Consider the following 20980-nt stretch of genomic DNA (forward strand, 5'->3'; position numbering starts at 1 on the left):
TGCTGCTTTAGCAGCTAGCATAGCTCAATGTAAACTATTTCAGACTGCTTTTAGTGTGGGCTCTGCGGATTTTTTTAAAGGCTTACAAACTACAAAGATGGCTGAATTATTCATTTGCAGCTGCTGGCGCGGTTCCGAAAAAGTTCCTAGACCTTGGCACTTCCTACCTAGAGTGTTTTATTGTTAGAGCTATAGCAAAAGCACAAACCCGAATTGCGACGAGTCTGGGAAGAGTGAAGGATACGCCTCTCTAAGCATGTTGTATCTCAGCTATTTGTCGCTGTGCTGGGAGATCCGCGGACAAAACAGCCGCTCTTCGGTACAACTTTAAAAAAACCGCCAACACCTCCACCAGAGAGAGCGGGAAATGTTCTGGGACATCCCATAAGGGGATTACACATTTTGGAAGTTTCATGCAGACGAATGAAACGTTACACAGGATGTTACCTAAACAAACAAGCATTGGCCAGGCCAATAAGTCCGGTTTGCATTTTGAGTCCAGACTGAATGAACCATTAAGAAAGAAAACACGGTTACAGAAGAAACCAACCCAAGAAACATATTGGCGTTCTGTTTTTAAAATGCATCTGTGAGGTAAATAATGTATTGTGTGACACTTCAAAGTACTTCTGAGGTGTAGAAACCCTTCGTGTAAGGCATTGGGGTGATATGATACCAAAAAGCCGTTAATCGCGTGAGATAATACTCCCCGTGGCGCACTGCGAGCCCGTCCGAAACCTATTTTAAAGAACTGGTAGCAGCAGGAAGTGTGTGCGCTGTCAAACCGGACCTAAAACTTGGTTTCCTACGAATTAACCGCTAGAGGTGTGACTGCACACGCGGAGCCACTCTTCTGTTCGATGTGTACAGCCGTGCATGCACGCGCATCTTGTCTTTGGTGCTTTCATCTGAAAGGCTACAGGCTTTGGAGTTATTGTAGAAACGCACATGCTTGGGGCCCACTGGTGAAATAACACACATGATTTCAAGCATATACCTTGTCTTGGGCTACGTCGTGTGCTCCAAGAATGAGTGCACAGAGCCAATGCGTTTATAAATAAGTATCTTAATATGAAATAATATATTCTGCACGTATATAGAACCGTGAGAATATAATGTATTTCATAGATGTATGTATGTGCCCCTTGAAGTACTATGTCATTACACTCTACAGTGCAATGACATAGAGTGAGCATGAATGCTGCTCTTGTTACAGAGCCTTCGGCCTCCCTTCCAGGGTGGTTTCCACGCTGGGATATTGCATGGGGACTAGGCGGGGTGGTCGGAGCCAGGGGCCAGAGCCGTTATTTGGAGTCAGGTGCTGGGTGTGCCTAGAAGCTGGATCACAGGTAGAAAGTGGTTTGGCACAGATTGTGCCTGCTGAAGGGGTCACGTTGTATATATGGCGTCCTGTGAGTACAGTACTCAAGCTAAGCGCTCCGGGGCCTTAGGAAGGACCCCCGACCCCAGACACATTAAACAGGATGCTTGATCCGTGTTCTTCTCGCTGTCTGTAAACTGCAGGCCGCTCAGATGTCTCAAGTATTGAAGTTGTATAGACTTGCTGCATCTGCTGTTGAAAAGTCTGGTGTTGTTGTGAGGTAGAGGTGCTGCTGTGTTCAGGGCGCCCGCCACCTGACTGTATTGCCCGTTTTGTAAGCGCACATGAAGTGATGATTTCTGTTTTCTCTGTCTCCCCTCCCGTGGGCCGGGCCTGGTGGTGTGGATGCAGCCGCATCGCGGAGCAGAGCGGGTTCCAGGTCTGCCCCTACTTCGTCGGCCACGGGATAGGGTCCTACTTCCACGGGCACCCTGAGGTCTGGCACCACGGTAAGGAAGGCGGTGGGTGTATCATCTCAAGGTATGTGCGGGTGCCTGGTGCGCAGGGTGTACGCTGCGCATTCCTGGCCGTCCTCCGTGTCAGAGTGTGTGTGCACTACCTGGGAGAGCTGGGCAGGGTGCTCCTTGGCACACAGAGGGAGAAGCCTCGCCCCCTGCGGTGGTTGTGGCGGACGAAGATCTCCCGCTGGTCTTGGGAAGCCCACTGACCGCTCTATGCTCCCCACCTGCATGTGTTTCTAATGCTCCAGCGCCTGACGTTATCCCCGTCCAAGGGGTGACTGCTTCTAGTGTGTGCAACTGACAGACAAGGGGGTGTGAACTGATTAAGGTCGGAAATGGATTTACTGAAAACATGGTCAGGGTGAGGCGCTGTACCCCAAATTCCAAAGTTAATAAAAGTGGTCCTGATTCTTGCAGGGGGCGGGGGTGGGTGCTGGAATGAAGTGTGCGTGTTGAGGGTGCCCCTTCTAATGTCGTTCGTGCCTTGTGAAGGAGCTAGAACGTACGTGTGTGTTTAAACGTTATGCCCCTTCTTAGGCCCATCTCCGTCCCCTGTGAGTGGAGTGGGCCTGGACCACCTCCCCGCGGCCAGCTCTATTTGCATGCATTCTTTCCACCCACAGCCGGGTGTCCGGTGCCCTCTGTGCCCTCTAAGGCTCTTTTCTTCTCTTTTGCAGCTAATGACAGTGACCTGTTGATGGAGGAGGGCATGGCGTTTACAGTAGGTCAGCGGCGCCTTTTCTTATTTCTTTGCCACAGCTCGGCCCCGGTGGTTTCTGGATGGGCACAGGCAGAGCCCCGAGGCCAGAATGCAGCGTGCGCCCCTGTGTATGGAGGCGGCCGCGTCCGGTGTCTGCGCCCCCTTGATGCTTCCCGGACCCGTGCCTTCTTTTGGGGGGGGGGCTTGTTAACTTGTTAACCCGAGTGGTAATGTAAGCACGTCTTCCTCGCGCAGGATAGTAACTGGTTCCTTGTCCGTTTTGCGCTCTTTCGATTTTTTTATTTATATCAATGTTTGAAAAAACATCTGAACGTTAAGACCTGATGGTCGAACTAAAACAAGACAATGGTTGATCGTTGTCAAGCGTATTAACATCAAAAGAGAAAAAACAAGAGGGGCGCAGTTAGGTAAAACGAACTGTTTTTCCAGTGATTTAAATATATTTAGAATAAACTTCCAGACACATAATATACCATACGGGCCTTGTAGACATTGCTAAGTTTGGGGTGTGGGATGTAGTTTATTGCCAGGGCACCTTGAGTCCCTTTTGGTAATTGTGTGAAATAATAAAACCGACAGAGTAAGGGGAAGTCGGGGGCGCGCTGACTCCAGACAGTTTAGTAAACAGGGCATCGCAGCGCTATGGAAGTCTGTGCTGACATAAATCTGCCTCGGCAAGTGACACCCTTGTTTGGTTTCAGAGCCCATAATAATGGAGGGGTCCTCCGAGTTCCGAATCCTGGAAGATAAGTGGACTGCGGTGTCCGTGGACAACAAAAGGTGCGGCCTGGGGGTGTTCTGTGGGGGGGGGGGGGGGGGGGGGGTGGGGCTGCTCAGTTCCACGAGAGTTGCCCATTACCCGCTGCTAACTGTTAATATTTCTGGCAGATCGGCGCAGTTTGAGCACACCGTAGTCATCACGAGGGACGGAGCCGAGATCCTAACGGCGCTGCCGGGGGACGCAGCCTAGCGCCTGAGCCACTTCGAAGCGCCACTGCGCACCGCAGACTCGAGGAAGACGTGTGCCTTGTTAGCGGGGACTGGAAACCCCTGTGCTGATGTTAATGTATGTGCTCGATGTACAGATTACACTGCCATACGCCCACGCGCATGTATACAGATATCAGCAAAGACATGATCATGCCTGCGTGTGGCGCAACGACTCACTGAATTACATGTTTGTGGCGGGGGACTAGAGGTTACGTTTAATCTACTCAGGACCTGACAAAATACGGTGCCAGGACTGCTGGTAATTTCGCAGCCACTATATTTTGCTTGATGTCCCAATGGTTTTCTCCGAAAACCCATGTTGTCAGCTGTATTTACCAATAGAAATAGTAACATTTCCGAGCTGCCCCGTCTACGCCCGCCAAAAGATCGCCTTTTACAGCGTACACTCGTGCATGCAGAGAGTATTTTCCTTTCTAACCCCTGTTTCGTATTTAAATAAATCGTTCAATTAAAACAAACAGTTGTTTTTCGTTGTCCTTACTTTAGTTGTGTTTTTAATGGTTATAAAATGATGGCTAAGCGCAGTATTTACTGAAACCTGAGCAGTGGTTGTGCGCGTTTGTATTGTGCAGTCTGTGAACAAATATTACATTAATAATTGTATGTGTAGTGATCTGACGCAGAAAAGACGACATCGTTTGTGCGGTATTTCAAATAAAGCAGCTGCGGAAATACTCATTTCAATGCCTCCCTTCCCACAAACAGTAACAAGCGCACTCGCACACTTATTTTGGGGGCTCGTATTTTGATGCTGTTTTAAAAATATATTTGTGTTTGTAGTTAATCTGAGTCTACCCCATGTCAGATATAAAATATCTTAAAATGACCATGAATGAAGGCGCTAAGGTCTTCCTATGAGAAGGAAACCGCGAGTTAACTGAGCTGCGAGACCGTTAGGCAGGGTAAACCTTCACAAGTGCTCGAAGCGCTATTTATCAGTAGTATTGCAGGAGTAAGTCTCACTGGGACGTGCAGCGCGGAGTGACACCGCGGCCAGGCTGTAAAATACGGTGAAAATTAAAGCTATGTTAACGGGGAGGCACAGTAGAACGGTGTGGCTCCTTCAGGGGTCATGGAAAGGGGACTTTGTTCCTTCGTGGGAGAGCTGGCACAGCGGAAGTCTCTACATGTCTCATGAGAGAGTGTTTGGCACTAGTCCCCTGAGACCACCACTATGCCCCCTGTGTGGGTAATCCAAATGCTGGTAGTGGTTGCGAAATCTGCCTACGCTCGAGTATCTGGGAGTAATTTTATTAGGGTTGCAGCTTTGTTACCAGCCGCTGAGGTAACAAGCTGTCTGTGTTGTAATTATACCGAGGCGGCGGTATTTTTGAGGCGCGTCTGCCCCCCTCTATACCGCCACGGACCGAGCGGTGTTGGGAGAGCGCAGAAGCAGCTCGTGTTTGCAGGCCCCGGGTACAGGGTGGCTCATGGATGTCATGACAAGGCTTCGGGGGGCTCTCAGCGGGCGAGACGGTGCCTTTGATGGAGAAGCGCCGCATCTGGAGGCCATCGCCACACATGGTCCCCGCTCTCAGCAAGGAGGCCCGCTGCCCCCGGTGTCTGCTTCCTGCCCTCAGGTCGCGGAAGGGACTCTGCGTAATCTTGCATCCTGGCTGTCGGGTGGAAATCTGTGGGAACAGGTGCTGGTGCATGAAACACACCAAAATCCTTCAGGGGAGTTTGATGTATTTGTGTCAAGTGTCAAGTGTCCAGCCATACGTTGTCAAACTGAATTGCTGTGATGTTTCCTGGCCGCTCATTATTTATACATGCACGCTCGGACTAGGGCTTGGGGTGGCCTGAAAACTCCAGCTCTGCTAGGAGACGTGTGTACATAAAGTACAAATGACTGCGTCAGTGCTGTCAGAATCTGTGGGCGCACATATGTCTGTCCCCCGTGTCCTAATAAATACAAGCATGACCTGCAAAGGAGCCCTCACTAGCCCTCTACCTGCCCAGTCCCATCAAACCGACAGTTTACATTTAATACGTGGCCGCTTGAAACCTTCAGTGCAGCACTTTAGCGCCTTGATAGCGCAAGCCCAGGCAGGAGTGTGCGCTTTGTGTGCTTACTGGCGCCTCGGAGCAACGACAGGTGAGCGCGATCTACTGCTGCACCCCCTTAAGGCGCCCAGGTGAGCTCTGATCTGGCCCTACTACCGTTTAAGGCACCCACCCCATGTCAGTCAGATCAGGAAACAACTCACAGGTTGTAACGAGACGGCCTAGAAACGAGGGGCTGCAGGTTGCGCCTCACGCAGGCATCCCTGGGCCGGGCGAGGCGGGGGCCCACGGCTCACAGAGAGGCCTCGCACCGACCCCTCCAGCCCCGGCCAGTCGCTGCCCGGGGCGCCCCTCTCCACGCCCGGGGATCCCCTTCCCAGGCCCCAGGCACCGGAGAGGGTTCAGCCCAGGCCAGATCACACCCCAGGCTGTTTAACGCCGGCGAGGCTGCGTGTTGCTATTAGCGTTAAATATATGGCTAATTATGCGTATGAAAATTAAGCATCAGTGTTATGCTAATGGGCCGCCTTCAGCTGCGGATCAGAGCACTCGAGACTAGCATTTAATCAAACGAATCAGTAACTAATACTTCTGCACGTGTGAACTTTCACAAGATCATTTTCATGTTACGGCGCGGCGCGGAATTACGAGACGAGGAACCGTCAACACTGGGTGATTCTGCGGCCGCCGACGGGGGATTCCCCGGGCCTTCCTGGGGTGCCTGCGCGGTTCCTGCGTGTGGGGGCGCAGCCCGACGCCTGGGGTGCGGTGGGCACGGGCAGAGACCCCGGGCGGGCGCCACACTCTCTCTGCTGCCCTGGAGGTGTCTGTGAGGGGCGAGCCGGGGGTATTTACCTCAGCATAATGCGCAGCTCCGGCGGAGGGGCCTCGCCGTTCGGAGGTATGTTTGACAGAAGTGTTGGGGGGGGGGGCTCTCCTGCGCGCGTGTCACAGAAGAAAATAAAAGGAATCACGCGAGAAAGGAGCCATTCACAGATACACCCCCTGGCACGGCCCGTCGTGCGCCGCTTTGTCTGGACCATCCGCCGCTGTCGCTGTCATCTCCTCTCTTGCGCTGTTTGCAGCACCTGACAGAGTTTGCGTTTCCCGCGCCTGGGCCTCAGTGGGTGATAGAGGTGCTTAGGGTGTGATGGGAAGGTGCCCGGGGCGCTTGACAAGCGAGGCCTGCTGCCTGCACTCCTCCACACGCCTCATTTATTCGCACATTGTTACCTGCACTGGTGGTTACGCTGTTGTTTTCACTGTCGAGGAGGCAGGGCCCGGTGGCGCACGTGTGCCTGCTCTGGGGCTGTATGTGTGAAGGTACTGAAGCACGCCTGCCTGCACTCTTCCACACGCCTCGTTTCCTCCTAGTGTCACCTGCACTGTTATTTACGCTGTTGTTGTCTTTGACTGTGGAGGAATGGCGCGTGTCTGCCTGCTCTGGGACCGTACGGGTGAAGGTACAGAAGCACGCCTGCCTGCTATTTGCTTCCTGCAATGTTCCACGTACCTCGTATACTCGCAGTGCCGCATCCACTGTTAGTTTAGTTACGCTGTTATTTTTACTGACTGCGGAAGAAGCAGGGTTCAGTGGCGCGCGTGTGCCTGCGCTGGAGTCTGCCTGCTCTGCTGTCTGCAATATGCAATGTGTTGTTACTCGTGGGGATGGGCGTGGGTGGACCGAGAGCTTTCGGGTGAGTTTAGCTACCATTCCTGCCTACCCTGTGCTGCTGGCCTCCTTACCACATTTCATCGTGCCCTCCGCAGTGCACGTTTGAATGTAATGTGTTGGAATGTGCTCTGTTGTGGGTGGAATGTGGGCGTTAGCAGGTGTGTTTGGGGTGGCAGCGTTTGGGTTGGTGACGGCCGTGCACTGAAACCTACCTGTCCCTCCGCTCTCCTGCCTGCACTCTTCCCTCGGGGTTGCACGCGTTTTTGGGAATTGTACCTTATTCGTGGTGCGCTTGCTATGGGGGTGGGGGGTGGCCTCTGGTGAGTGCTGTGTTCTGAGTCCTGCCTGCATGGTGTGCATTTCGTTGCACACTTTATTTGATTCTGCTGTTATAATGAAGTATCAAGTGTTGTGAGAGTACCGTGTGTTTTAGCGCATCTGTTTGGACTGGCACAGGGCCAGGTGAGGGCCGTCGTGTGATTCATTCTTGCTCTGTGTTACCAGCTATATTACCTGCCTGTGTGGCAATAATTTCGTTACACACTTTATTGGACTGTGCTGAAAAGTGCCAGATGCTTTTGTGCGAGTAGTGTGAGCTTTACCACTTGTGTCTGGGCTGCACAAGGTCCGGGTGAGGGCAGTCGTGTGATTCCTGGAACATTCCTTGCCTGCATGGCATCCGTTTCGATGCTCAATTTATTGACCTATGCTGTTGTAATAAAGAGCCAAGTGTTGTGAGAGTAGCGTGTGTTTTAGCGCCTGTCTTTGCACTGGTACATGGTTCGGATGAGGACTGTCGTGTGATTCCTGGCTGCGTGTTATCTATTTCGTTGCACATTATTAAATTGTGCTTTGTTATTAATGTGCCAGGTGCTGCTGTGAGAGTAGCCGTGGTTTAGCACTTGTGTTCAGGCTTCATAGAGCCTGGATGAGAGTTGTCTTGTGATTCCTGCCACATTCCCTGCCTGGCTGGCGTCCGTTTCGTTGCACGCGTTATTGAATTGCGCTGTTATCAGTGTGCCGGAGGCTGCTATGAGACAAGTGTGAGCTTTAACACTTGTGTTGTGCTGCACAAGATCCGTGTTAGGGCTGTCGTGTGATTCCTGCTAGTTTCCCTGCGAGCATGGTGTCAGTTTCGTTGCACACGTAATTGAATTGTGCTATACTATTAATGTGTCAGAAAGGCTGCTGAGAGTAGCCGTGCTTTAGCACGTATTTGTGCTGCACAGGGTCCGGGTGAGAGCTATCATGTGATTCCTGCTACATTCCATGTTTGAATGGCGTCCGTTTCGTTGAGCTCTTTATTGAATTGTGCTGCTATTAGTGTGCCAGAGACTGCTGTGAGAGAAGTGTGAGCTTTAGGGCTTGTGTTCGGGTCGCACAGGGTTCGGGTTGAGTGCTGTCACGTGACTCCCTGCTGCTCTTTGTTGTCGGTTACATTCCCTGTCTGCAGGGAGTTCTTTACATTGCACATTGTGTTGTGTTGTTTGTTATATGCATGTGCCAGGAGTTGCAGTGTGTGCGTTAGCAGGTGTGATTGGGCTGGCCGTGTCTAGGTGCGTGCGTTCACCGCCTGCTCCCCCCTTGCGCTGTACACTTTATTGTGCTGTGTTGTTGTATTGCAGGTTCACAGGCTGCGGGGAAGTCGCCCCTCTGTACCCCAGCTCGCTCTGCAGTCCAGTAGAACTAGACCGGCAGCGACCAATCAAAGCCGGGCATCCAGGCGGCGGGCCAATCAGCTCCCCCGGCTCATGAATATTCACGACGGCGGAGTGGAACCTTTTAGGCGAGTTTGTGCCGCCGAGCAGCCTCACGCGCCGACTTTTCAAAGAGACAAACTCCATTTTCTTATGAATGGAAAGTGAAAAAACCGGATCCGCTTAAATTGGGTTCGTCGGGGCCCCCGGAGCACAGGCGAGGAGAGCGGAGGATGACGATGACCGCCATGCCGGAGAGCCTGAGCGGCCCGGTGTCCGGGAAGGCCGTCTTCATGGAGTTCGGGCCCCCCGGGCAGCAGATGTCCCCCTCGGGCCTGGCGCACGGGCACTACTCCATGCACTGCCTGCACGCGCAGCACGAGGGCGCCTACGGCGGCGCCGCCTCCTTCTCCAGGCCCCTGGGCTACCCCTACGTCAGCCCGGCCGGCAGCCACTCCGCCCCCGGCCCCTACAGCGGCGGCGGCGGCGGCTCCGGGCAGCCCTCCTACCCCGGCGGCGGCCTGGGCCCGGGCCGGCTGGAGGACACAGGTACGGCGCCGCCCCGGCGGTGTGTGACCCCGCGCTCGCGCCGCGCCCTGACCCCTCCGCGGGGATACCCGTGGGTGACCCTTCATACCCGCGTGAGAGCCTCTCCTGCCAGCCTGCCAGCCTCCCTCCACCCATACCTGTGTGTGACACTTCCTGCAGTCATTCCTGAGGGTGAGCCTTCACGAGGTCTCTCCTGCTGGTGTGGTACTACTCGTCCTGGTGTGTGGCACCACCCGTGTCAGTGTGCGAGCCTCTCTCCACCCATCCCGGGGTTAGACTCTCCTGCCCCCTCCCCACCCCCCCATACCTGTGTGAAACTCTCCTGCCAGTTTGTGAGCCTCCCTTCACCCATACCTAGGTGAGTCCACTCGCGCCAGTGCGTGACCCTCCCTCCACTCCTGGTTTGTGACCCCACCATACACACCTCCGTGTGACTCCACTCCGGTCACTAGGTGATCCTCCCACCCGCATACTTTAGTCATACCCGTTGGCGACCCATCATAGTGGCGTGTGACCCTCTCTACTCCTGCCAGTGCTATTCCACTCCTGTCGGTTGCTGACCCTCCCACCCCATTTTCTGCCTCGCCAAAGCCCCTGCAGAAAGACCCTCGCTTCCCTACCCACCGGCAGCAGCCTGAATGATTATCAACACACCTCTGCTCCTAGCAAAGGAGACAGGTGCGGTGCCAGCTTGTGACCCTCACCCGAGTGAGCCTGGAGTCGGAGACTCGCTCCTCTCGCCCCTCATGCAATGCTTGATCGTGTATGTTAATTTTGTTAAAAATGTCACTCCAGTTTATTCTGACCTCGTAAGGCCTACCAGAGTGCTTGCCCCCCACCACCATTCAAGTCTGAACCCGTACAAACTCTTCCAAGGCGCTGTGGACACTTCCTTCTCATACTTTGGCGCTACGAAACCTTCAGCCATAGACTGAGATTGTATTAATTTTTTCACTCCCTGGACCGCTATGAGCACTTCTCCTACAAGCATATGGTGGTATACACACTTCCATTACCGCCCGATGCGCTGGGAAATATTCATTTCCAGCTCGCAGCGCTGTGAACTCGTCTTCCTCATGCCAGGAAATCATCAACCTTTCCCTTCTGAGCCTAAGACTCCGATAACCCTTCCTCCGCGCTCTGAGGCTCTGAACAGTTCCTTTTACATCTTGAGGCTTCAAGAAACGTTCCATATCCACACCCAAATCAGCTCTTCCTGCCTTCTAGAAGGCGCTGTGCACGATTCTTTCCCAGCTCGATGCGCCCTTCTCACCCCTTGATACCGTCATCCCTCTCACAGCCGAGGCGCTTTGAACTCTCTTCTGTTCCGTGAAGCGTAGTGAATACTTTCCGCGCAGCGTAGGGCGCCACGAAACATTCCCGGGACACCTGAATGCTTTTAGCCACAAACTGTGCCACCAAATCCGTCCTCGCCACCCAAGATGCTGACAACCCTTCCTGCACACTCTGGAGCGCTAGGGATCCTACCAGTTCTTCCGTCACAGTGTGGACGCTATAAACTACACACGCCAGGCGCCATAACCTTCTTCACTCACAGTCTGAGACCATGCAAAACATTTATCCACAGCGCGGAACAGGATGAAGCGTGCCTTTCCGTCCTGACACCCCCAGCCGACAAGTGCGAGACCCCTTCCTCAGCTCACCACTCATGGTCTGAACCGACGAACATCGGTACTTCCACACTTCCTGGCACCTCCGGGGACCTTGGGTACAACCACGCTCGTCTCCACCTCCAGGGGCCATGGGTATAGGGCCGGGGAAATGGCTGCCTGACTAGTTGCTGTTTGAACGCTCCCTTCTTCCCACCAGCTCATTCTTCCCATGCCCGGGACAGCTCTGGTTCTCTCCGAAGCATGAGGGGAGGGCCTCCGCCCCTGGCACACAGACACCCATCCCTCCACCCTGGCCTCTTACCCCGACCCGGAGCCGGCGGCTTCCGCTCCCTCCTCGCTGCGCCGATCCCGGCTCCTGCAGCCCGCCGAGCCCCGCGCAGCGCCGACTGCCACCGCAGCCCAGATGTGCGCCTATTAGTCTCGGTAATTATTTATTGCGTAGCGCTATAAACAATGTATGCAATTAAGGGTAATTAAACCTAAACTGCAGCCGGTAAAAATAGCAAAGTTTGGCTGGGAAGCGGGCTGCCAGAATAGCCGAGAGCCTTTGTGCTCTCACCTGATCTTTCGACGGGTCTATTCTTCGGCTGTGCGATTATTATTATTATGATAAATTCTTGTTGTGCTGGGTCTTGTTGCAGGGCCAGACTCGGAGAAGAGCACGGTGGTGGAAGGTGGCGAGGTCCGGTTCAACGGCAAGGGCAAGAAGATCCGCAAGCCCCGGACCATCTACTCCAGCCTTCAGCTGCAGGCGCTGAACCGCCGCTTCCAACAGACCCAGTACCTAGCGCTGCCCGAGCGGGCTGAGCTGGCCGCCTCCCTGGGCCTCACGCAGACGCAGGTAAGAGAGCGCCCCTGGCTGAGTGCCCCCAGCCCGGGTAAGAAAAAACACACCACTCCGTGCCCTGACCCGGGTAAGGGAACCCACCTGCGGCATTCCTCAAGCCTGGTTAAGGGCTTCCCCCCTCACTCTAGGCCTTGGTAAGGGAAGCCTTCTCACTCAATAATCCAGCCACCTAGCTTCATGCCCCAGGCACAGGTGAGGTATCCCCGCCAGTCCATGCCCAGGTAAGGGAAATGGCCCAGCCACGACCGTAGTTTGGAGGGTGCTACACCCCCTAACAAATGAATTTTCTAATAAATAGTTGGGTACATATGCTGCCAGTCGGGTATGGTGAGATGTCTGCTGGATTTCACCAGAAATGTTTACATACATTCAGACAAACAGGCCACACTCCCTCTCCTCAGTTTTTAATGTCGTGAAAAATGTCTGTAATTTTACAAAATATTGTGTTTTCCCTCACTTAGTATCCCTACCAATCCACATTCCTCTCTCTTTTCACTGCCCCTGCCATACTCCCTGCTTGTCATATAATTTATTTAAACACCATTTGCCAGCCTGATTTTCAGTAAATCTTAAACTCCCCCCCCCCATCCCTCAATTTTACTGACCAAACTATGCCCCTGGGCCAGGGTAAGGGAACCCTTCACTCTATAATCCAGTGTCCTAACTTCATGTCCCAGTTACAGATGAAGGTATCCAAGCCAGTCCATGCTCCATGGCCAGGTAAGGGAGCACTCTTCACTGAATGCCTCCAGCCTGGGTAAGGGAATCCACCCCACTCCATGTCAGAGCCACATACAAAGGAACCCACCTCACTCCATACCCCAGATCCAGGTAAGGGAACAAACCTCACTCCATGCCCCTGGTAAGGCCGGCTGCCTCACTACATGCCCCATCCACGGGTAAGGCAACCCACACCTCCCATGCCTTCAGCCATGCCACCGACGAGGCACCAACCAGATCTAGCTAAGAGAGGTCGTCTAAATCCTGTCCACACAGACGTGGACAAAGGGCCCGTCTCACTCCACGCCTTCATCCTTGCATACCCCTACATAATTCTTCAAATGGTAATGGGAAGTGCAGGTAGTCCCTAGCCCAGAGTACCGGTATGCAACAGAAACATGTTCCTGCTATCCCATTAAAATAGGGGACCCCTGCAGAAAAGTGCTGGTATTCGCCCCTTAATTGAAAAAAGTGCGGATACCCGATACCTGCGAGCTCCAGTCTTTTGAAGCACTTGGCCTCCTCACTCAGACCCAGGTGATAGACAGGCCTCATTGCCTATTCATCTCCACTCACTCCCTGCTCACTCAGGCCTAGGTGTAAAGTTCACCTGGGCGAGGGGCCCACCTCTGAGAGCCCCCACTGGCACAGACGAACCCTGGAACTGTTGTGGGCTGTAGTCCACCTCGACGCGCTCCAGTAATGGCACTGCTAGAACCCAAGGTCGCCGTGGTGGCATCCAGGAGTCTGCCAACGCAGACGCCTCATTTAAAGACATGGTTTGGAGACATTATGTACTGTAAAGCGACAGCAGTGCTCGTGACCCATGTCTGATCGGGTCCTGCTGAAATTCATGGCCGCCTTACTCGCTCGCTCCATTCTACACAAGTACTTAGAAATATTTTGCACTGCGCATCGTTTTACTAAGATGCTGTGCCTTATGTGAAATAGCACGACTCCGACCGTTGCATCAGGACCACACATTTATCTGGTTGCTGTTTATGTATATTGTCTTGCCACCTATCACGAGCATCGAAGAACAACACGACCCCAACCCCGCACCTCTCCCACATATGCAAGAGGCACGAATAAAAGCACGCGCACACAGAACTAAATCACGCGTACACGCTTGGGATCACGTACAGACAGACGAGACACAAACACACAGGCGCATACTCACGCACACACACACCTGACAAAAAGGAAGATGGGACGCGCTGTCACAGGCTCTCGAATTTTGTGCAAAATATTCTTACTTGCAGACATTATACCAGAATTAAGCCACCACCTATTACAATTAATATCCCTGTCTCGCCAACACATATGGTTTGGTAATATTTCTACTAGAAAATTATGTTTTGTTTAAAAATAAAATAATTTAAGACATTTTATGTGACCTGTGCGTGACAGGAACGGGCGCTCTTTAATGCGAGTTGTATTACACTGAGATATTCGTTTATTCGTAAGAGAACAGTTTTCTCAGCAGTGCAGAATTATTAACTTCTTTAGCCAATTTTATGTTGAAGGTGTCTTACTCTTGTTAAAACGAACATTTTCGTACCCGAACACAACTGAAAATACCGTGTGCCTTAACTAAATGACCATATTTTACACGATCAGTTATTTATAGCACAGGGTCTGTTTAGATGTGTTTTGGGTAGTTTTTGTTGCGTTAGGTGCAGCCATGGAATTGTCCGCCACATCGCGTTGTTTTACTAACAATAGAAATTCCGTCGGAGTTTGGTATGCCCCAGATCACACATGGTAAACGTTTCTCTCTTGACAGGTGAAGATCTGGTTCCAGAACAAGCGCTCCAAGTTCAAGAAACTGATGAAACAGGGAGGCGCCGGTCTGGATAGCAGCGCCCTGGCCAACGGGCGGGCCCTGGCGGCCAGCTCGCCCCCGGTGCCCCCGGTGTGGAACACGACCGGCTCCGGCGGCAAGGGCTCATCGGGGGGCCCCGGCGCCTACATACCCAGCTACACCTCGTGGTACCCCTCGGCGCACCAGGAGGCCATGCAGCAGCCACAGCTCATGTGAGGAGGCAGCCGGACCGAACTGGAGGCACCGAGCCCGAGGACAGAGGGGGTGCGGGGCAGGACCCCGGCTGCAGACACCCCTGACTCCCAGGAGTAGACACAGCCTGCTCGCGCCCCTTCCTGTGCCTGACTCCCCTGTGGCCTGCGGTTGGGTTTTGTCGGGGTGATGGGCTCCAGCGAGGAAAAAACTGGGAGGGGTCTGGGGTTATTTATTCACAAAATGGACTTTACAGTCCACGAAGAAGCACTGTTTGAAATACTCCACTGAAGTACTACCGAAAACGAAGACAATTTTTAACTTTTACAATGACTTTTCTACGTTTACAAAAGAACGGGGAGCGTGGCCGGAGCGACATTTTCTCCTTTGTTACATGTCCAATGGTGATAAATTAAATGCGATGTTTTGTGGCCGAGATCGCGAACTTTGCCTAGTTCCTGGCGCACGGAGTGCCCTAAAGGAGGAGTGCCAAGTAGGGACATTTCGTGACCACTCAGCTTTAAACCCTACAGAGGAGCCCACGGGACGCGCTCCGCGCCCCGGCCGCTGTACATACCCGTTGCTGTTCTGTAAACACATTGCACATGTTTAGCCTCGTCTGTTTGTGTTCGTGTGCCGTGAAACCCGTGGATTCGCGGATCCTTGTAAAATCCGGAATATGTGATTGCCTCAACCGGCAGTGTTTTCGTGTTCTTTATGTCAAAGTTTAGTTTTCTATTGAAAATGTTAATTTATTAATTTGTAACTTTAAACGCTCTGTAAATAGATTACAAAGTTTCTTTATTGGCAGTAAAATATGGTTTCGAAAAATGGACGTTGTAGTGTTCTGAATACTGTTGGCATCTGTCTTCGCTATTTTGTGTTTGCTGCAATCCTGTTCAGGTCGACAAGTTAGCCAGTCGCAGAGGACACATCTGTGCAAACCTGTCGCACAATACCAGCAGCCATACCGCAGCCGGAAATCACTCGAGTCCAGTCGGTGGTATGTTTTCCTGAGCAAATAAACCTGGATTTGTAAAAGTGCAGCAGGACTTGTTAGCCTGGCTTCAGCCGTGGGGGCTGTGAGGGGCTTCTGTGCGCCGCTGCTTCCTGTGGTGTGTGCCCATGCCGGCAACCTGAGCAGCCGCGTCGCCTGAGCACTGGCTCCCAAGCGCCGCGAAGGAGGCCTTCAGTGCCCGCTTCTGAGCGGATCCCGGCACCCAAATGTGGTTTGAAATCCGGAAACAGCAACATGCGCGCACGGCCCAGCGGGCAGCTAAAGAATCTCTTTCCACCACCGTGGAACCCAGACTCAGTCCCCGGGTTATAAGTGGCACGTGCTTTAATAAAGTTCGTAAGTAGCGCCCTCTCTGTGCATGCTTATCTGTGTACCCCGGACCCTCAGTTTATTCAGGGCCCGCCTCTTATAGGAATATCTTTCTATTGGGACCTTCTCCCTGTACAGCAGGTCTTCCTAGTGGTTTTTTCTTGTAACATAACGTGTTTATGAGTGCAAAACGGGGAAGAAAAACTGCGCGACATACATTACACAGTCTGTGTAGATATTATTGAGCCTGACTTCCATTGAAAAAGAAAAGCGAATATTGCTTTAGTTACAGTTTTGGAACCGTTTGATGAATTTGTATAATTATATATACTATTTAAATTTGTGTGTGTGTGTGTGTGTGTGTATATATATATATATATATATATATATATATATATATATATATATATATATGCATACACACAGACATATAGTATCATGTTAGTCGCTTCACCAACTCGCTGCCTACATATACCCATTTGTGCGTTTTGCAAATTGTGATCTAAGAAAACCCACAAAGCTTGTATGTTCTTTCACCTAAACCCTAGTCAAGACGTCGTACTAATCTGCAAGGTTCATTTGTATATTTTTAATACAAAATATAAAATGTAATTCTTATGCAAGATATATGCAGATGCACACCACAGAATATGCTAAATGTTGCCATTTTTTAGGGCGGAAATAGCTCCAGTATTTTCTAGATGGCGCGCTTCCCCCACTTGTACTGTGATAATAACGTGGAATGAGGGCTTCGCCCTGCTGTAATACACATGTACACATGTTGTATTGTTTCCAGTAACATGTCTTATTTGACCACGTTTATGTTCACTGGTATGGGCAGTGGAAATAACTGGCCAATGAAAGATGTTATTTGAAATATATGTACCAATAAACGTACAGTTAGGCAGTTATTACTTTTCTTAGTGCAGATATCAAATTCCAGGATCCTACCATGGTGCAGGGTAACTGACTTGACAAAACACTGCCTAATGCCTTACAGATTCTAACCTAGAACCAGTTTACAAAAGAAAGCAACTGGGCCCGTAAGTCGTATTTATTAATATTTTGGCTCACTGTATGGGATTTACCTCTTGCGCCCTAGTTATGATTAATACTATTTGACCCAGGACATATCAGGATATTGCCTCTCAGGAATCATTACCTCTCGCCTACTCACTAACTGTACTAAATTGCACATTACACCCTGCACATCTTCGAATATGCAATATATGCCCGCAAGCAAACATAAATGTGTCCCAAAAAGAATGCAATAGGAAACAATTATATTAATAAACCGGCGTTCACACATGTATATCTTCAGGTCAGAAGTCTGATTCTGTGGTATTATCGCAGTGCAGCATATCCTGTGAAGTCACTGACCTCTGCGGATGAAACACCGGGTCACAGTTATCTTACAGAAGAAAACAACTGGGTCCATCTCAAGGCCTATTCAATGACATTTGATCTCACTGAATACTTTCAATGCGTCGTGTACTGGTTGCGGTAAAATTCCTTTGTTTATATCCTCTATACAGTAAAACAGGATGTCGTAAAGCATACAGGCAAGAATAGTATACTATTTAATACCTTTGTGAGGTAGGGGCATACTGAGCCAGTTGAGATACATCCATGAGTCGTCAGATTCATAGAAAGTCATATCTATCTATCTATTTACCTATCCATCCAATGCAGTTCCAGGCTTAGAGTGCTTAAGAAATTCTGCAAAAAAGAGCAGAGAACCCAGGTAATTCCTAAGCTTTAGGTGGAAAGCAGCTCCTTTACATCCATGGAATGGTAACAGGCTTTTGTCATTTTTGAGCTTGGCTTGGTTCTTGCTATTCTTATGCTTAACGACGTTGCCATAAAAAATGGCAAAAGGCTCTGCCACTTTTTAGCTCGGGGTGGATGGCACTGTGTGTGTGACCCTTATGCTTTCAAACTTAAAAAGACAGACATTTGAGGTGAGCAAATTTGGAGTGTTGGTGATGTTGTAGAGAGCTCCATACACAGGATCTACTCTGCATCTAAAACCTGGGAATTACCCAGGTTTCCCTGCTCTTTTTTGCATATATATATATATATATATATACAGTGCATTATTAATGCTTGCACGTCACGGTGACACAAGGTTATAGTTGGGTGAAAACCCTGGTAAAATAAATGAATGGGTGGCTGCAGCCAACCCCTGCTTTGCAGCACAGGGTGGAAACAGGGCTAGTGAGTACATCATATCCTAGAAAAATAAAAAAAAGAAATTATGAAAAAACAAATCTAAAAGTTAGTTATGCCTCAGGGAGCAGAAAACAGAGAACCTGATATTTGCCAGTTATGGTATGCAGCACACAACCTCAAATCATAACTCACCCCCTGCCATGTTGCCTTTTGGGAGATACCTTTTTTAACATGTCATTGGCAAACAGGTGTACTGAGCATGGTGGGGAGGGGAAACAAGTGCACTGAGCATGTTGGGGAGGTGGCTGTCATATGTTTTGCATTTTGTTTTAATATATATATATACACATATATATATATATATATACATACATACATACATACACACACACACACACAAACAAATAGATGGTAAAAGTAACTGTAGTCAAGGTTAAGATTTGGTTTCCACTGAATAGTACATTTTTGGTTTACTTGCAAGTTTAGTAGTTGTAAGGCAAATCTTGGTAAAATGTTCCAATTAAACTAAAGTATGTGGAAAAGTTGTGGCATGTCAAGTTTCGTGCAGCCAGAGTGTACTCTGCACTGCAGAGGGCCATATGCAGCTGGTTCCTTGGTGGGGTGCAGGCACAGAGCCTGCCCCTAGAGCCTACTGCTATTGGCAGAATGCAAGCATGTCCGTTACACAGTGCAGCTGTAGTTGGGTGCATAGAAGGATGGGCGAGCAGCATGTAGCCAACCCCTACTCTGCATAGGCAATAGCTGTGTTGAAGTTGGGCAACAAGGAGGCTTGGTTCAGACCCAGACCTAGTGGCCTAACCTGCAAGAGTTAGGTACGTTGGATGTTGGACATAAGGCATAGAGAACGCTGTGCATCGCAAGAGTTGGGTGTGTGTAGATGGGGCCACCGGCCTGGTGAGTGGTAAATCCCTGTAGCCAACTCTGACTGCTTAAGGTTAAAGGCCATGCACTGCTGGAGTTGGATGCATGGGAGGCGGGGTGAAGGGCCTTGCAGCCATACCAAGCAGGGGTTGGACTCAGCAAAAAGCAATGAAGCCTATTATTGAAACTTTATACGGTGCTAATGCTACCGTATGGCTCATTTTGCTCATAATACATTAACCTAGGTTAAACAAAAACCTCAGAAATTCCAGTTAGAAGACTGTAGTTAAAGTGGAGTTATAGTTACTTAAGAAGATCCACCCCAGAAATTAACCTGCTGCATTAGTCGAGCGAATCATAATAACAACTCCTCGCCATACATAGCTTCCACCCAAAATGCAATGGTCATTGCCTCGCAAAATTTATACCATTAAGTAGGCCATCTTAACAATACAACATAATTAAATAACAGCACATTTCCAGACAACAATATTATACTGTTATATACTAACGACTTTGATGATGTCAATGTTAAGGTGATATTCAATATCAGTGATGTTATTGATACCATTTGTGATGCCATGTGTCACTCCATGGGTGAGGTAATATACACATTTCCCAGTTTTGTTTAGTAACCACAGTTTCATTTTAAATGTGTTTTTTTTGGGTGTTCTTTTTATGTTAACATATGTTAACTAACGTCTTATAAGCAGAAGAAACCATAAGGGATACCATTAAAAATATTGACACAAAGTGAGACAAAACCTCAAACTTTATTACATATATTTGTACTTGTGGTGTATGCATTGCATGGCTGGGTAACTTTAATACACAAAATGTGGCATAAAACTCATATTTCATAGGCACCCTTTCAAAAGACAAAATATTGAATGGGCTTATGTGAGATCTGGGTTTCATCATCATGACAGCACCGAACCCCTCTTTACTTTGTTTAATCATCATTCCATTAATGAAAGGTAAAACATTTCATCATTCTAATCCCAGTCAGTTAGCTGTACCTTCCGAAAATAGTGTCAACAACCTCTCTCTTCTATAGACAGCGCAATGTGTTTTTAAAAAAATGTAAAGATTTTCTTTTAAATTCTACATTCTTAAGTACTCGGTGAAGTATTTTCTTGTGCTTTTTCTGTAGACAGCCTCATTTCACTTAATGTTTTCAATAAATATTTCTCAGATGGAGAAAACATATTTTTCAAGGTAACTACCCCAAAGTAAACATGTATTGTAAAAAATCTAATGTGTAATATGATCCTGTATTGCGAAATCGGGGTTCTGGTGACATTTATGAATCACATGGCCTTATCCTTATATTTTGATACCACAAAGTGTGATATGCTGTTTATTTTGATTGTTAAGTGTGGATGGGCTGAACGCACAGGAGTTCAAACCTCGATAGGTCACAATGCTCTTCCATAATCAATGAAAAAGAATAGCATATTACACCTTTGGATATGCATATATGTTTTATATCACACAACGGTGTTATATCACGTGTAGAAGTTATAAACATAAGTACTTAACCAGAATGAGAATACAAGCGGTTAAATAATTGCAGCAAGCTCAAGTGCTATTAAATAGGATTTTAATGGTAGACATAATGGTTTTCTATGCAGAGTACTTGCTGTATAAATATATGCAATATGCCCACACCAGTAAACAAATATGCACAATGATCTCTAAGTCAGTAGGCAGTGACTTCTCATATTTCTTGTAGGGTACTATGGTAATAACTGGACATTTGACCTCTGTTTTAGTAATGTGTGAACAGAATGCAGTTTGTGTAGTGCTCACTTCTTATTAACACACACGCACACAAATGGATATGTACACTGTAATGTGTTATTTATTACCATTGTTG

The 20980-nt window shown here is 49.5% G+C and overlaps 2 protein-coding genes across 3 annotated transcripts in view; both read left to right on the plus strand.

Annotated features, from left to right (window-relative positions):
- METAP1D (methionyl aminopeptidase type 1D, mitochondrial) overlaps window positions 1-4032 on the plus strand; it is a 768794-nt gene extending 764762 nt beyond the window's left edge. For both annotated transcript variants that reach the window (XM_069225336.1, XM_069225338.1), the window contains 4 exons: window positions 1733-1830; window positions 2520-2567; window positions 3265-3343; window positions 3452-4032. In XM_069225336.1, the coding sequence (XP_069081437.1) occupies window positions 1733-1830; window positions 2520-2567; window positions 3265-3343; window positions 3452-3533 (307 nt within the window). In that variant the 3' untranslated portion in view covers window positions 3534-4032. The remainder of the gene's footprint in view (window positions 1-1732; window positions 1831-2519; window positions 2568-3264; window positions 3344-3451) is intronic.
- Window positions 4033-6172: 2140 nt separating this feature from the next.
- DLX1 (distal-less homeobox 1) lies at window positions 6173-15546 on the plus strand. Its single transcript, XM_069225334.1, has 4 exons — window positions 6173-6482; window positions 8882-9502; window positions 11778-11977; window positions 14490-15546. Exons 2-4 carry the CDS (start codon window positions 9187-9189, stop codon window positions 14742-14744), a joined length of 771 nt encoding a protein of 256 aa, XP_069081435.1. The 5' UTR covers window positions 6173-6482; window positions 8882-9186; the 3' UTR covers window positions 14745-15546.
- Window positions 15547-20980: the final 5434 nt, after the last annotated feature.

This window comes from Pleurodeles waltl, chromosome 3_1 (assembly GCF_031143425.1).
Source record: "Pleurodeles waltl isolate 20211129_DDA chromosome 3_1, aPleWal1.hap1.20221129, whole genome shotgun sequence".
In the NCBI taxonomy this organism is placed as follows: domain Eukaryota; kingdom Metazoa; phylum Chordata; class Amphibia; order Caudata; family Salamandridae; genus Pleurodeles; species Pleurodeles waltl.